General features: G+C 42.7%; 2 protein-coding genes across 19 annotated transcripts in view; one reads left to right on the top strand and one right to left on the bottom strand.

Moving 5' to 3' along the window:
• PIP4K2A (phosphatidylinositol-5-phosphate 4-kinase type 2 alpha) overlaps positions 1-15,016 on the top strand; it is a 190,582-nt gene that overhangs the window by 28,634 nt on the left and 146,932 nt on the right. The gene's annotated exons all lie outside the window — the stretch shown is intronic.
• ARMC3 (armadillo repeat containing 3) overlaps positions 2,003-15,016 on the bottom strand; it is a 67,283-nt gene continuing 54,269 nt past the window's right edge. For 11 of the 14 annotated variants that reach the window (XM_081163196.1, XM_081163200.1, XM_081163194.1 and 8 more), the window contains 5 exons: positions 12,341-12,457; positions 10,485-10,568; positions 6,840-7,040; positions 5,470-5,632; positions 2,004-2,860 (listed from right to left, as the gene is read on the bottom strand). In XM_081163196.1, the coding sequence (XP_081019322.1) occupies positions 2,651-2,860; positions 5,470-5,632; positions 6,840-7,040; positions 10,485-10,568; positions 12,341-12,457 (775 nt within the window). In that variant the 3' untranslated portion in view covers positions 2,004-2,650. Of the gene's footprint in view, positions 2,861-5,469; positions 5,633-6,839; positions 7,041-10,484; positions 10,569-12,340; positions 12,458-15,016 lie in introns of all 14 variants that reach the window. The other 3 variants (XM_081163189.1, XM_081163190.1, XM_081163191.1) reach the window with 2 other exon arrangements.

The raw sequence follows: 15,016 nt of genomic DNA, 5'->3' as shown, positions 1-15,016 counted from the left end.
CATCGTGTCTAAGAGTGGGTTGGAAAAATCCTGGTTCCACAATTTGTCTTAGCCACAAGAGGATTGGGCAAGCCACTGTTCATTCCTTCCCTCTATTTCTTTCTTCTCCCCTCTTAAGCGTTATATTTGTCCTGACCACTTTTTAAGCAATACCCTGGGGATGTAAGTGCTTAAGTGTAAGCCAAGGATCTCCTCCTGGCTCCTAAGATGTCACTCAGCAGGTCCAGTAAATGCCATCCCTTACAGCATGGGTGGGGTATTTGGTTTTCCATTATGAGGTCCCGTTGACTTACAGACAACCAGGGGCTACTTCTGAGCCAGAGCTAGTGGTGGGTGGAGGTTGTAGTACTGCAGGACTCTCTCTCTCTCTCTCTCTCTCTCTCTCTCTCTCTCTCTCTCTCTCTCTCTCTCCATCTCCCTCTCCCTCTCCCTCTCCCTCTCCCTATGCCAGTCAATCTCTCTGTGTTGCATGAAATTAGGTTCCTTACCCCAGTACTACAGATTTCCCAAAGCCCAAGTCTAAGTGTCTTCCAGGGGAAGTGGGAGACCTCAGTGCACAGAATCATCCACAGACTAGCAGGTCCTCTGCACAAGTTTACTAGTGTCAGCCACTCTGAGACCTTGGCATGGGGAGAAATATAAATAAAATAAAATAAATAAAATAAAGAAAGGAAAAGGATTTGTTTTGTGCTATGTGGTTGGGAGAATATTATCCATAACAGCCAGTAGGGATGGGTGAATCTCAACTCTGGTTTCTTGTTTTTCCACTCTTAAAGTTCACTTCTTCACATTTCCACATCAGTTTGTGAATTTTTAGAAAACAAGTCCTTATAAAAAATTCAGCAGCAGTGTGAATTTCTTCCGATCTACACATTTGCATACCATTTACCCAAAGACGACACATTTTTGTATGTTATTTTTACCAATATGCATCTTTATGCACACTTTACTTTTGTTCACGTTACGTTGCTAATTTCAAAGTATGGCTGTGTTTCAGTTCACACATTGTTTTAGAAAGTGCAAATTAGGTAGGTGCCCCTACAAATGTGAACTAAATCAAATTTGTTCCCCCATCCCTAGAGCTAGTGAGCAGAATCCATGCAGTCAAACCAGTTTTTACGCCCATGGATCTACCCTACTCCGAGCTAAAGTTGGAGTTTCTGAACTGATAGTTCGGTGTGAACTATCTATTAGGCACTATTCACACTGTCCCTGCTTCAGGGCTATAAGCACATTTAAGGGTGCTGCTGGATGCCAAGATACAGCCAAGCTTCATGTGTTGGGGCAGCCATGTTTATTTTATAAATTTGTCTGCCCCATTCACACATAAAATGGTATGAGCGTGGGTCTATTTTTTAAAATATGAAAAGAAGCACAGGGTGGGGGAGCTAAACCCTCCCCTCCTATACTTAACTGGGCTCTACCATCCCCCTGCCCCAGTTAGCTAACTTGCATTATGGGAACTATGCTGGGATAAAAGTACGCAGAACACAGCTGACTGAAATGGATGTGTGGAGATACCGGTAGTTTCACTTCTATGCCTTGCACACTCCATAGGCTCTCCCTTTTACACATGAACATGGAAGACATGTGAACACTAATGGCTGCCCCATCACATCTAGTTTGGCCCTAGGATTGTCTATTTATTTATTATACTTCAGTTTTATGTCATTATCGTTGATGGAAATTGCAAACAAACAAAAAAAGCAAAACAAAAAAAACCCCGAGAGAGAACAGGTCTATTAATATGCAGTGGTACCTCTGGATGCGAATGGGATCCGTTCCGGAGCCCCGTTCGCATCCTGAAGGGAATGCAACCCGCGTCTGCATGGGTTGCGATCTGCCGCTTCTGCGCATGACGTAATTTTGAGCATCTGCGCATGCACGAGCGGTGAAACCCAGAAGTAACGCATTCTGTTACTTTGGGTCGCCGCATAACGCAACCCAAAAACACTCAACCTGAAGCCACTTTAACCCGCGGTATGACTGTATAAGACTAGTCTGTATAAGAATAGTCAGGCCAATGGCCCATCTTGTCCAGCATCCTGTTCTCACAGTGGCAGGCTAGATGCCTGTGGGAAACCAAGGGGTAGAACATGAGCACAACAGCACCCTCCTCTCTTGTGGTTTCCAGAAACTAGTACTCAGAAGCATTTCTGCCTCCAACTGTGGCGGTAAGAGCATAGCCACCATGGCTAGTAGCCACGGATAGCCTTCTCCTCCATGAATACATGGCAAAAATAAGATATCATACAGGGATTGCTGTGCTGCCCACATTCAAATGGAAAAGTGACTGCAAACGTCCTTGTGAGCTGTAAAATTTTAAAACGTAACCTATAAAGAATAAAGCCCCCACTTCAAATTTCTGGTATCTGCATTTTATTCCAAAAGACTAAAATAAATAAAATATGATTAAAATATAAGCAAAACTTCTACTGAAATTCTGTGCGCTCCCCAAATACTTTTCTAAGACAGAATCTCCATGTAGTAAAACAAAAGACCGAGCTCGCCTATCTAGATTCATCAGTACATGTAAAGGTGCTGCAGTTGGCACCCAGCCCATCTTTGAAAATGAGCCCTACAAACCTCTCTGTGTTAATTAGCTTTACGAACAAGCAGCTTTTGGTTTCAAAGAGCTCTGGAAATATAATTAAATACGTCCATAGTGATCTGCCTCTGGACTGCCTTCTTTCATTAGATTGCCTGGCTGGTACATGAGATCCACAATATATACTTGAGGGGGAAGCAGAAGTCCAGGTATTCCCAAGGGAGAATCATCAACCAATTTCACTTCATTCCATGCTCTGGTGTACTCTCCACGGACTAAGCTGCAGCTAACACCAATTCTGTCTGCTAGAACCTATGGGAGGAAGTAACCAGATGAGAGATATATTTTACTTTATTTTTATTACATTGACATACTGCCTTTTGGTCAGTGCACTGAAGGGCTTACAGTTTAAAATAGTGCTTTACCATTTGAAAGACAAGCTACAAAAGGGAAACTGTACATGGAGAGAAGAGGAAAATAAGCAAGAGGAAAATGATTGAGCAGAAAGATTGTACCATGCATTTTCCACCCTGAAGAGAAATCATTCAATATTGTGTTTGCCTGTGGGAGTTGCCATTTCACTGCCCAAGCACAAGACCATTAAGTTTGCTGTTAGATAGAATTATCTCTTGTAAGAAAAAGTAGCCTTTTAAATATTTAATATTTATCTTGTGCTTTTCCTAAGTGCTCAAAATACTTCACAGAAACTACCCTCACAATAACCCTGTAAAGTAGGTTTGTACTGTTATGTCCATGCTGCAAAGAGGGGTATAAAGGCAAGAAATAGTGTCTAGCTTATCAGTGAAATAAATAATAATAATAATAATAATAATAATAATAATAATAATAATAATAATAATAATAATAATAATAAAAAATATAATACCATACCACCTTTCATCCCAGGATCACAGGGTGATTTACAGTATAAAAACACAGAAATACTTAACATAATTACAAACAAAACAATAACCTTCCACAGCCTAAAAGGCCATAGATTGTTTAATTAGCCAGAGGCCTGGCCAAAGAAAAATGTTTTTGCCTGGTGCCTAAAGATAAATAATGAATGTGCCAGGTGAGCCTCCCTCGGGAAAGTATTCCACAAACAGCGAGCCACCACAGAAACGGCCTGTTCTTTTGTTGCCACCCTCTGGACCTATCATAGAGGTGACACATAAAGAAGGGCCTCAGATGATGATTGCAGGGTGCATCTAGGTCAGTTCATTTGGAGAGAGGTGGTCCTTGAGGTATTGCAGTCCTGAGCCATTTAAAACTTTATAGGTGAAAAGCAGCAATTTGGGGGCCACCAGGCGGCGCATTGGAAGATGGCCGACAATAACATCTCTCCGACCCACACGAGGTAATTAAGAGGCTGCTATGGGAAGTATACAGCCTTCCCGACCCCACAAGGAGATGGGGGGGACTGCCTTGCCAGCGGTGTCCATAATGCATCCCCGGAATCTAAAGAAGGGGGTGCTGGACACTTGGCACGAGCCCTCGGTGAAGTCGGCTCTTCCTGACGCTGTCTCCAACCAGCGCCCGGGTTCGCTTTAGCTTGAAAATATAATTGGAAACATATAATTGGAAAGAAGCTAAAGCACATACATCAAGCGAAGTTCGGGAGATAAGACTGCTGATTAATGGATCCCTGTGACCAGAGCGACGGATGGGACAAATAAATCAAGTGATGAACCACCATTAAGAGACTGGTATGTTTGGAGTGAAACGGAGGGGGTGGAGGAAATTTTTTTTATTTTCTTTGCCTTATGTGAGTATTAATAACCCTCCACCCCAGAAAGAAGATCGTTGCATGTTATTAATCACAAGCAGGAATTTAAGAACTGTGTGGAGTGAATTATTGATCAAAAGAGAGGATTGGTAAACATCGGGGTATGGAGGAAAATTTTATGACGCAGCTTTAAATGGTGTCTCGCTAAAACAGGCTTGTCTAAGAAAGACGGGGGGGGGGGGACCAGGATCATTGGAATGTGAATGATGATTGGAATGTGATCTAAACCTGGCAGAGCCCTCTGTGATATATTTGGCAAGCCTGGGAAAATTAAAGGACAGACCGAGGATAAATTCTTTACGGAAGTGTGGAATGGCGTTTGTCCATATGTGATATGATTTTTGGAAGTGTAAAACCCACACAGAGGATGTTTGTTTCCAACCCGCTTGTGAAGATTATCAGAGATCGCAAAGAAAGGAATATATGATAACAACAAGAAGATGAAGTAAATAATAAAGAGACTATCTGGACAGAACTGGATAGAACTGTCTAATTAAAGCAGTAATATAAGTGATGCTTGGACCCCCGTTCGGAGCTTGAAGTATGGGTACCCCCAACAAAATTTAAAAATCTGGCTGTATAATTTGGAATTAATGTGATTTGGAAATAATGTGATTTGATTGGCCTGTTAATAAAAATTATTTTTTAAAAAAGAAAAGCAACAATTTGAATTGGGCCCAGACAGAAACTAAGCAGCCAATGTGGTTGGGCCAAGATTGGCATTATATGCTCAAACCTTGCCCCAGTGAGCAACCTGGCTGCTGAATTCCGAACTATCTTCAGAGGCAGCTCAACATATAACATATTGCAGTAATATATAGCTGAGATGATAACTCACAGCACTGCACCAGTCATCAACATGGTCATTTGTATTATTTTGCTTTTAATACTGCAATATATTAACATCACTCACACTTCTCTCCCAATGATTTTAAATGGTGCTTGCAGAATAGGACTGTGTGTCTTTGCTTGATGAGAAATCAATACTAACCAAACACAAAATGGCTTAAGTACACAAATAAATAAGGTTTGAATAACGCTACAGCAAGGATATGTTGAAGTTGATATACATTAGCATATGCTGTGTGCTGTTAAAATGAAACTTGTATCTGGGCTGAGTAATTGACTTTACCTTGAAAAGCAAGGCCCTATGGTAGAAGGTCCCTTTGTTGATCTTCCCAATAGGCACGACATTGCATTTCAGTTCATATTCAATTTCACTTATATGAAGTTCCCAGCTGAATTCATGCAATTTGTCTGTTTCGATTGGACCGCCCATCTTTTCTGCAACAAACCTGTTTTAAAATCCAATAGTGACTTAAATTAACAATTGTCATAATATTTAATCAGGTTTAATACTAGCACTGTTTCTACAAAAGATCACTTTAAACCTTGAGTGGTGTTTAAATATGTTATATTTCATTATCCATCTCAATAACTTTCAAAGATGCACACATTCCCCTTCCAGTGCTTTGCTGACTCTACGTGATCTCTCAAGGCTTGTGAATAGGAGCTGATCTTTTTTCCTACAGCACTTAGATCCTTTTAAATAATAAAAAGCAAGTATGAAGAAAAAATCATCTACAGTACAAATATAAATAAGGGTATCTGTTCCCATATAAACCAGCTTGCTACCTCAGAACCTCTGGGAAGGTTCTTGCTCCACAAGCTGTCACAACTGGAGATTAAGCTGGCACTACAAGGAGTTCAGGGATGAGGGTGGTACTGTGGGTACCTAGGAGAGCCTAGGACTTGCCGATCAGAAGGTCGGAGGTTCGAATCCCTGTGACGGGGTGAGCTCCCATTGCTCGGTCCCTGCTCCTGCCAACCTAGCAGTTCAAAAGCACATCAAAGTGCAAGTAGATAAATAGGGACCGCTCCAGCGGGAAGGTAAACGGTGTTTCCGTGTGCTACTCTGGTTCGCCAGAAGCGGCTTAGTCCTGCTGGCCACATGACCTTGAAGCTGCCTGCGGACAAATGCCGGCTCCCTCGGCCTATAGAGCGAGATGAGCGCGCAACCCCAGAGTCGGTCACGACTGCACCTAATGATCAGGGGTCCCTTTACCTTTACCTTACAAGGAGTTCAGTCTTTCATGAGGTGATGCCTCAGTGTTGAAACTCCCTCAGCTGTGTCAATTTTGGCCTGTGTCAATTTCCAGGAAAACCATAAAAATACATTTGTATTTTCAACCTTTAAAACCCTTCCTGAATGTTGGAACTTTTTTCTTTTAAGCACCTTTGTATCGTTTAGGCTTTAAAAGACTATTCCTTTTATTATTTGTCAGTCCTATTTTACCTTTCAATTACATGAAATTGAAAGCTGTCTTAAGTCTGTTCTGCAGAGAATGTGTGACCAAAAGGACCCACAATACTGAATAAACAGAGACAAACTCTCTGAAGGGTTGATAAAGGAAAGCAGGTCAAAATGGGGACTATATTCTAAATCAATCCTTTAAAATATTTACTTTGAATTCACAGAAAAGACATTGTCCTGGTACTCACTGCGCAAGGGCTACAACCTGTTCTTTCGTGGTTGGTAGTGGGAGAATTGTTTTGGAAACCTCAGTAATGTAATCCACCAAGATGGAATCAACAGGGGGATACCATGAGGCCTTTAGAGGAACTTCTTCGACTATTTTAGGCATCACTGGCTCCGGTTCTTCTTCTTTGGGTTTTTCTTCTTCCTTTTTCCCTTTCCCTTTTCTTTTGCAAAAAGCACAGGGGTATTAGGAATGCTTCCCACATGCTCTGATTTAAGTTAAAGTAAACAGGTATGTCAGCTTAGAGAAAAGAAAGAGATATTCTCTCTCTACCCAAGGTGCTTTAATCACCATTAGATTAGAATTCCCTGCCTCTTTCCAATGACACAACACCTAGCCTTATATTCAAAAGGCCCCCGGGACGCAGGTGGCGCTGTGGTCTAAACCACAGAGCCTAGGGCTTGCCGATCAGAAAGTAGGTGGTTCGAATCCCCGAAACGGGGTGAGCTCCCATTGTTCGGTCCCAGCTCCTGCCAACCTAGCAGTTCGAAGGCACGTCAAAGTGCAAGTAGATAAATAGGTACCACTCCAGCGGGAAGGTAAACGGCCTTTCCGTGCGCTGCTGTGGTTCTCCAGAAGCGGCTTAGTCATGCTGGCCACGTGGCCTGGAAGCTGTATGCTGGCTCCTTCGGCCAATAAAGCGAGATGAGCGCCGCAACCCCAGAGTCGGCCACAACTGGACCTAACAGTCAGGGGTACCTTTACCTTTACCTTTTTTTTTAAAAAAATGTATGTTTTATTCAGGATTTTCTTGTTTTACAGAAGTGTAGTGCCTCGTATTTTTTTTTTCATGTAACATTTTTACAAATCCGTTTCATTTGTTGAGGCATTAGGGGGAGAAGAAAAGAAAAAAGAAAAAAGAAAGGGAGGGTGGAGAGAGGGAAGCTGGATGGGGTGGGGTCGGGTGGCGGTGTTTCTATTATGTTTAATGTATGTAGAGTTTGGTGTCAGCGTTGCTTGTGTTGTTCATTTGTGTTCCTTTGGTGGTGAGAGAGGTTGGGGTTGGCCTAGGGTGTGATTGTTTGCTTGTGATTGGCTGTGGTGATCTTTGTTTTCGTGGGTGGGTGAGGTGGGTGGGTGTTTTGGATCAGGTTAGCCATATTGATTTGTATGCTGTTGGTGGATTATTGTCATTGTCCTGTTGGGCTGTGTATGTGATAAAGGGGAGCCATACCGGGGTGAAGGCGTCTTCTTCTGTTTGTCCCCGTGTCAGTTTCAGTTTATTAGTTAATTTTTCTAGTAGGGCTGTTTCCCATACTATTTGGTACCATTGGTCCATGCTTACTCCTGACAGGTCTCTCCAGTGTCTGGTTATGGTGTTTCTGGCTGCTGAGAGCAGGTGCTTTACCTTTACCTTTACCTTTACCTTTACCTTTACAAAGGCCCACCACCACTGCCCTTTTCTGGAAAGGCATTCCACCACCACCACTGCAAAACGGCTAAGATGCTAAGATCCTATGTTATTTTCTTGATTGGCCTTTTCCCATATGAACCTGTCTACTTTCTAAGTATAGATAGAGCCCTAATTTGCATCCTACTACTGATGGTACTAGGATGGCACTAGCACAGGGCAGCATCATGTCACCAGAGACACCAAGACTGTGGAAATCCTTGTCACCTGAGGTTTGCATTACCTCCACAAAACAGGCTTTCCAGCATGCAGTTGCTGTTCATATGTGATTAGATGCTAGGAGGATATCTTTATTATATATTATCCTTTCTTTCTCACATTTGTGAGTTCAGAAGAGTGCCTTCCCTTTGCAGCTTAAAAGGGAAGCTGAGATCAGCTAGTGTTAGCCTTTTTGTTTAAATAATCCAGGATGCTTTAAGGCAGACTTAAGACAATATTTTATTTCATCAGAGCTCTGGCCTTGATAGTTTATTTTTACTTGCTACTGTCTTTTTATATTTGATGGGCTGCTGTATTCGATTTATTAATTTAATTTTACTGCTATGTATTTTTATGGATTTTAAACAATTTGTTAGGTGCTTTGAAGGCCTATGGGCAGAAAAGGCATCTGTTAAAAATTAAAGAATTAAAGAGTCTGTTTGCAGAAACTAGCAAACATGAACCCACCAAATATGCAAGTAGTCCCAAGCCATCTTTAGAACAAGATGCGGAAAGATCTCTGTTAGCTGGGTGATAGGCGGATGGAGCCACTAACTGCAGTTCCTGGGATTAAAGGGACCCAAAAAAACTGCAACCAAATTAACAAAAATTGCTGCCAGCTGTTTCCATTTATCCTATGAGTCACATGTTTGTTATTCTGTGTGATCATGAGCACAAGTGTGGCCAGGTATGGTTTTAACCATCTGCATATATTATTGACAGACGAGTAGAAAATGTGGGACCTCAATAATCAGGAGAAATACTGTGTGAATTACTCCTGTGATAGCTGTATTATCGGTATCATAATTCAAGACAGCTGTTACACACTCTGTTCAGCCACTTTCATAAATTTCCGAAAGATCACACTGGGGACAAAATGTATGCATCATGTCCATTGTGGAAGCAGCCTTCACATCTGACCCAGAATTTGACCAAAATTCATTTGTGATAGATACCCTGCCTGTTGGGAAATGCTAACATTTTGGAAATCCCAGAATATGAGGTTTTAACTGGTGAAGTCAGCTGCATAAGCGTAACTATAAAGGAGCTGAATTGGGTCCTGTATAGACACTGATGTTTTAAAAACAATACTTCCATGAATCCAAAGGCTTTCCTTTTAAAAAGCAGGAAACTTAAAAGGAAGCAAAAAACCCAAAGCAACCTAAAATAAAAAGAAATCAAACAGCAGTGGAACAACAACAAAATAATCAATAAAGCTGTTTTGCTGGGTTGACACAAAGAAAGCTACTCTAAAGCCACCAAACACAAACATAGATCTGTTTCTCTGCACAGCCTGCATTCATCCTTCCTCCTAGATTTATGCTACAACCCTAGACACGGTTACCTGATAGCAAGTCTCATTGACATTTTATTAACTTACTTCTCTGAGTGGTCATCAATAGGATTGTACTGTTAGTGTCTGAATCGTGCTAGTGAGCTTGGGGAGGATTACCTACTTCTAGCCAAAATGAAGACTTAGTCCTATATAAACTTTGGGAATGCTCTGCTTTCTATGCAACTGTGATCCCCAGTAAAGGATACATCATGACCTCAAGTGCTAGGGACATAGACATCAAAGGCTTTTTATACAGTGCTGTTAGCCCACCCTGCCAGTCTAACATGTGCTAAAATCAACCAATATGGTATCTTAGAATAAAAACAAAATTAGTACATATAGAATATGTATTTGGAAGAATCTGAAAGAACTGCCTGGATTTCTGAGTGGTTGTAGAAACTTGTTTTTATTATGTGTAATCATATATTTTACCAGTGCTTATCCCTTGGCTCCATTTCTCTCCCCTTCCCTTTGTCTTTTTTTTAGATTGGAAGCCCCTTGGGGTATAATCTTTATAAAGCACCATGTATATGAATGGTGCTATAGGATAACTAAATAGTAGTAGTAGTAGTAGTAACAACAACAACAACAACAACAACAACAACAACAGTCTCAAGCTTCTACACTTAATAAGAATAAGAAGCTCTTAAGAATAAAAGTACCTCGATCCTTTCTCTCTACCACCTCCTTTACTGACTGAAGAAGACCGTCCTGGAGATTCTGGCTTCTCCTTCTCCTCGATTGAGCTATAGAAATTACAAAGTAATTTCCCATTTCTCCTTGACTTCTACAAGGCATAGGCATTCTTAGGGTGTTGTGCACACATTGCATAGAGGGCAGTGGCAGTGATGTTAAAAACCTCCAGGTTATCCTCAGACAAAACCAAAGGCAAAATAAAAAGTATATGGTTCATTGTGGAACACTAACACTAATACTAACAAAGAGACTGAAAATGGAGAGTAGTGCCCACTGGTGGAGGAAGAGGGGTGTGGGGGGACTGCACCCCCCCCCGCAGCGTGATCCCGGTGGGGTGCCATCGCGGCTGCCCCCTGCCTGCGCTGGGCGCCACGACCCCACAGGCAGCGCACCACTCCCCCAGGATGCACACCACACCCCTGGGACGCACGGCAGCCACGCCCCCGCCTGCTCACCGGGGGCAGTCCGCCCCGCCCCCCGCCCCGTGCTGGAGCATGAAGCTCTGCCACTGGTAGCACCTTCATAAGGAATGCATTCAAGGTGGCCAGCTGCTGATAAATTAGCATGCTGGTTAATAAAATGCTTCTTCCCTGCATTTAACCTTATCCTCCCCCCCCCCATTTCTTAAATACCAAGCAAGGAAGCAAGCAAGCAAGCAAATAAACAAAAACAGAAAAAGCATTAACTTATTACCAATTACAATAGCAGAATAAATACTTATTTACAATGAACTGGATCCAGACTAATTTAGTTGCACTTAGGTCCTACTGAAATCAATATAAAAAGTTATTAATGATGAACAAGTTCATTGATTTAAATGGGAGCTATTACATTGATTTCTGTGCAAAACAGTGCAACATTATACATGTCTGCTCAGTAGTAAACTCCACTAAGTTCAATGGGATTTATTTCCAGGTAAGAGAGTATGGAACCTGTGGCCCTTCTAGGGTTGCTGACCTACAACTCCCATCATCCCTAACCGTTGACCATGCTTGCTAGGGCTGATGGGAGTCCATTGTTATCTAGAAAGCCACAGATCTGCCACCCCTGTTGTACAGGATTGTGACCTTAGATTGGATCCAACCCTTTTAATTCACTGGACATTTTAAATCAAATATAAAAATTAGAAGACTGGCTTTTTACACCCGGAGAGAAGCATATAGTCAGTAGCAATCAAAACCAGATGTTACTGACAATAAGGAACAGAGATAAAGTTTTTCATGCTTGAATGCAGATCTGCACTGGGGGAAATATACATGACTGTTGATGGCATTGTTATTTCACACTTCTTTCATTATAATGTATATTATTGTATATAAACCATGTTGTGCAGTTGTCTTAAGCGATTACATTAGATGCAGGAAATCAGAAGGACTATATCTGCGGAATCAAGAATTCATGAAGGGAGCCACAGGGTTTGTGAAATATTTGTTGGGGGGTTGGATGTCATATATATTTTGTCCTTATAACATTTGGGTTGGTAGATCTCGCTTATACTGTTGCATGCAATTTATAAGGGTTTCCTCTGCTTAGCACAGATTTTGGATAAATGGTGTTTAAATGTTGTATGATTAGTTTCAGTCCTTTAAAACTGCAGACTGCCCTGCATGCCTTGGCAGGAAGGTGGTATATAAATGCAATGAGTGAATGAATTGAATGAATTTTCAAATTTTACTTCCTGGTTCTGGTTTCAAATGCTGACCAGGGAGATGCATATTTGGTTGGTCTAAACATACCCATTTTCACCTAATTCAGAACAGTTTTCATCAAGTTTAGAATTACACCCAGAGGGAAACTGTGATTCCAAAGCTCAAATACATACCTAGCTCTTTCTCTACTAATTTTTCTGTTAGTACTACTGCTGGAGGTTGTAACTCGGCTGCTAAGAAAATCTTGTGGTGATTTTTCATCTGTTGCAACAGGAGGAGCTGTGAGTTCACTGGAACAATAAAGGATGCTATGCTGTTGCTGCACACCATAATATCAGACAAATAAGTATTTTGCCCACATAACAGAATAAAATGTAATCTGTACAAAAAAGTATAATAATAATAATAATAATATTTTTTTATTTATACCCCGCCCTCCCCAGCCAAGGCCGGGCTCAGAGCGGCTTACAAGCAATAATAAAAACAAGATGAGTGATTATAACTTAAAAACAAAAATAAAATACAACATTAAAATAATGGAACATTAAAATATTAAAATGGAGCCTCATTGCAGGAGAAGGAAAAGAAAAAAGAAAAAGGGGGCGGAGGGAATCAAATTGGCTCCAATCCAAAGGCCAGGCGGAACAACTCTGTCTTACAGGCCCTGCGGAAAGAGATCAGATCCTGCAGGGCCCTGGTCTCATGAGACAGAGCGTTCCACCAAGTTGGGGCCAGTGCTGAAAAGGCCCTGGCTCTGGTTGAAGCCAATCTAACTTCCTTAGGGCCTGGGACCACTAGGGTGTTGTTATTTATGGACCTTGAGGCTCTCCGTGGGGCATACCAGGCGAGGCGGTCCCGTAGGTACGAGGGTCCTAGGCCGTGAAGGGCTTTAAAGGTCAAAAGCAGCACCTTAAATCTGACCCTGTACTCCACCGGGAGCCAGTGCAGCTTGAAAAGCACTGGATGAATATGCTCCCATGGCAGAGACCCTGTGAGGAGCCTCGCTGCAGCATTCTGTACCCGCTGGAGTTTCTGGGACAGCTTCAAGGGCAGCCCCGCGTAGAGCGAGTTGCAGTAGTCAAGCCTGGAGATGACTGTTGCATGGATCACTGTGGCCAGGTCGGGGCGGGAAAGGTAAGGGACCAACTGCTTGATGCGGCGAAGGTGGAAAAATGTCGCCTTGGCTGTTGCTGTGACTTGCACCTCCATGGAAAGGGAGGCGTCAAGGATTACACCCAAACTCTTAACGGAAGGCAATGGCACTAATTGGGCCCCCGCAAGAGAAGGGAGTTGGTCCCTCATCCCCATGCTATCCCGACCTAGCCATAGGACCTCTGTCTTTGAAGGATTTAGTTTCAATCGGCTCCCACGAAACCATCCAGCCACAGCTTCCAAGCATCTGGTCAGTGTGTAAGGGGCCGAGTTGGTGTGGCCATCCATCAGTAGATAGAGCTGAGTGTCATCAGCATATTGATGACAGCCCAGCCCAAAGCTCCGGATAATCTGGGCAAGAGGGCGCATAAAGATGTTAAAAAGCATTGGGGAGAGAATTGCGCCCTGCGGCACTCCACACACCAAGGAGTAGAAGTAGAAGTAGAAGTAGAAGTAGAAGTACGTATCACATGGGGAGCGAAGGAGCATGCCTGAAGACAGGGATGCCTACCCTTTTTCAATCAATGGGCCACACACCTGCTGTAGATATGGCCAAAATGGCCAACAGCCACTCCTTTACACAGATGTGCATGTGCACACAAACCCTCGCCACATTTACAGCACATGTACAGACCACACACACATCGCAGGCAAGTATGCACACTACATTTAGACGGCCCCTTCAAAGGTGCCAATTCTAAGGAGCCCAGATTCTTTCAGCCTCCCCCAAAATATTTTGGGGAGCCCTGCCCAAAAAATTGACTATGCTGATCCTCCCCAGCCTGCTCCATCACCGCCATGTGAGAGCACATGTAAAATGCCTCCCTCTGTCCCAGGGCACCCTCCTTCCTCCCCACCCCTCTGTGTCTTCAGCCTAGCGCTAGCACCCCACGAACCCCTGCCATGGAGGGGACTTGGCTACTGGCACCTGCTGGCATCTGGGCGGGGAGAGGAGATGTAACTGGCCACGAAAAATGAAGGAGTATTCCTTCCTGAGCTCTAAGCCCTATTTGCAACAGTTGCTATTGCAAGAAGGCCCCGGAGCACAGGAAAGAGGGAGTGGTGCTGGATAGAAGGAGAAGAAGCATTTTTCAAAGTAAATCAAGTTAGAGGCACCCAATTTTTGGGTTGCTGAACAAATGCGGGGGTGTCACCTGGGGACCCCTCAAGAGAAGAGATTTTTTTTTTGTTTTAAAAGCAAAATTATTAGGGGTTACAAAAATACTCTTGGCAGTCAGGTCCAGCACACAGGCTAGCCAACCCCTATCCTAAGAACAGTCTAGGTGGTGTGTCAGCAGGAAAAAGCCTGTTGATGTACATGGGACTGGACTGAGGATGTGCGTAACCTTCAAAGAGGGATGCAACTAGAGGCACTCCTTTCTTGTCATGGTTTCTTCACTTCTTTTTTCCTTTTTGGGTTGTGTGTTTTCCTTCTTATCTTTTCTACTTCTATGTATTCCTGTTCCTATTTTCAGTCTTTCCTGGAACATTTTCTTTTGTTTGCAAGATGGTTTCAACTTAAACTGCAGGTGTTGAGAAAGTTGCTTAAAAAAACCCAATGCACAACAACACTTTGGCTAAAATGTGATGTTATTACAAATGTTCAGTAAGATAGGGGGGCAATCTTCAATACAACTGGCTGAGTATAGTGATGGAAAAATGAAATCTAAGTCACTCCATAAGTGCCAGGCCAGGAT

This window comes from Podarcis bocagei (genome assembly GCF_964188305.1).
Source record: "Podarcis bocagei genome assembly, chromosome: 12".
Taxonomy (NCBI): domain Eukaryota; kingdom Metazoa; phylum Chordata; class Lepidosauria; order Squamata; family Lacertidae; genus Podarcis; species Podarcis bocagei.
Note: the sequence above shows the minus strand (reverse complement) of the source record. Positions and strands in the feature narration are given on the sequence as shown.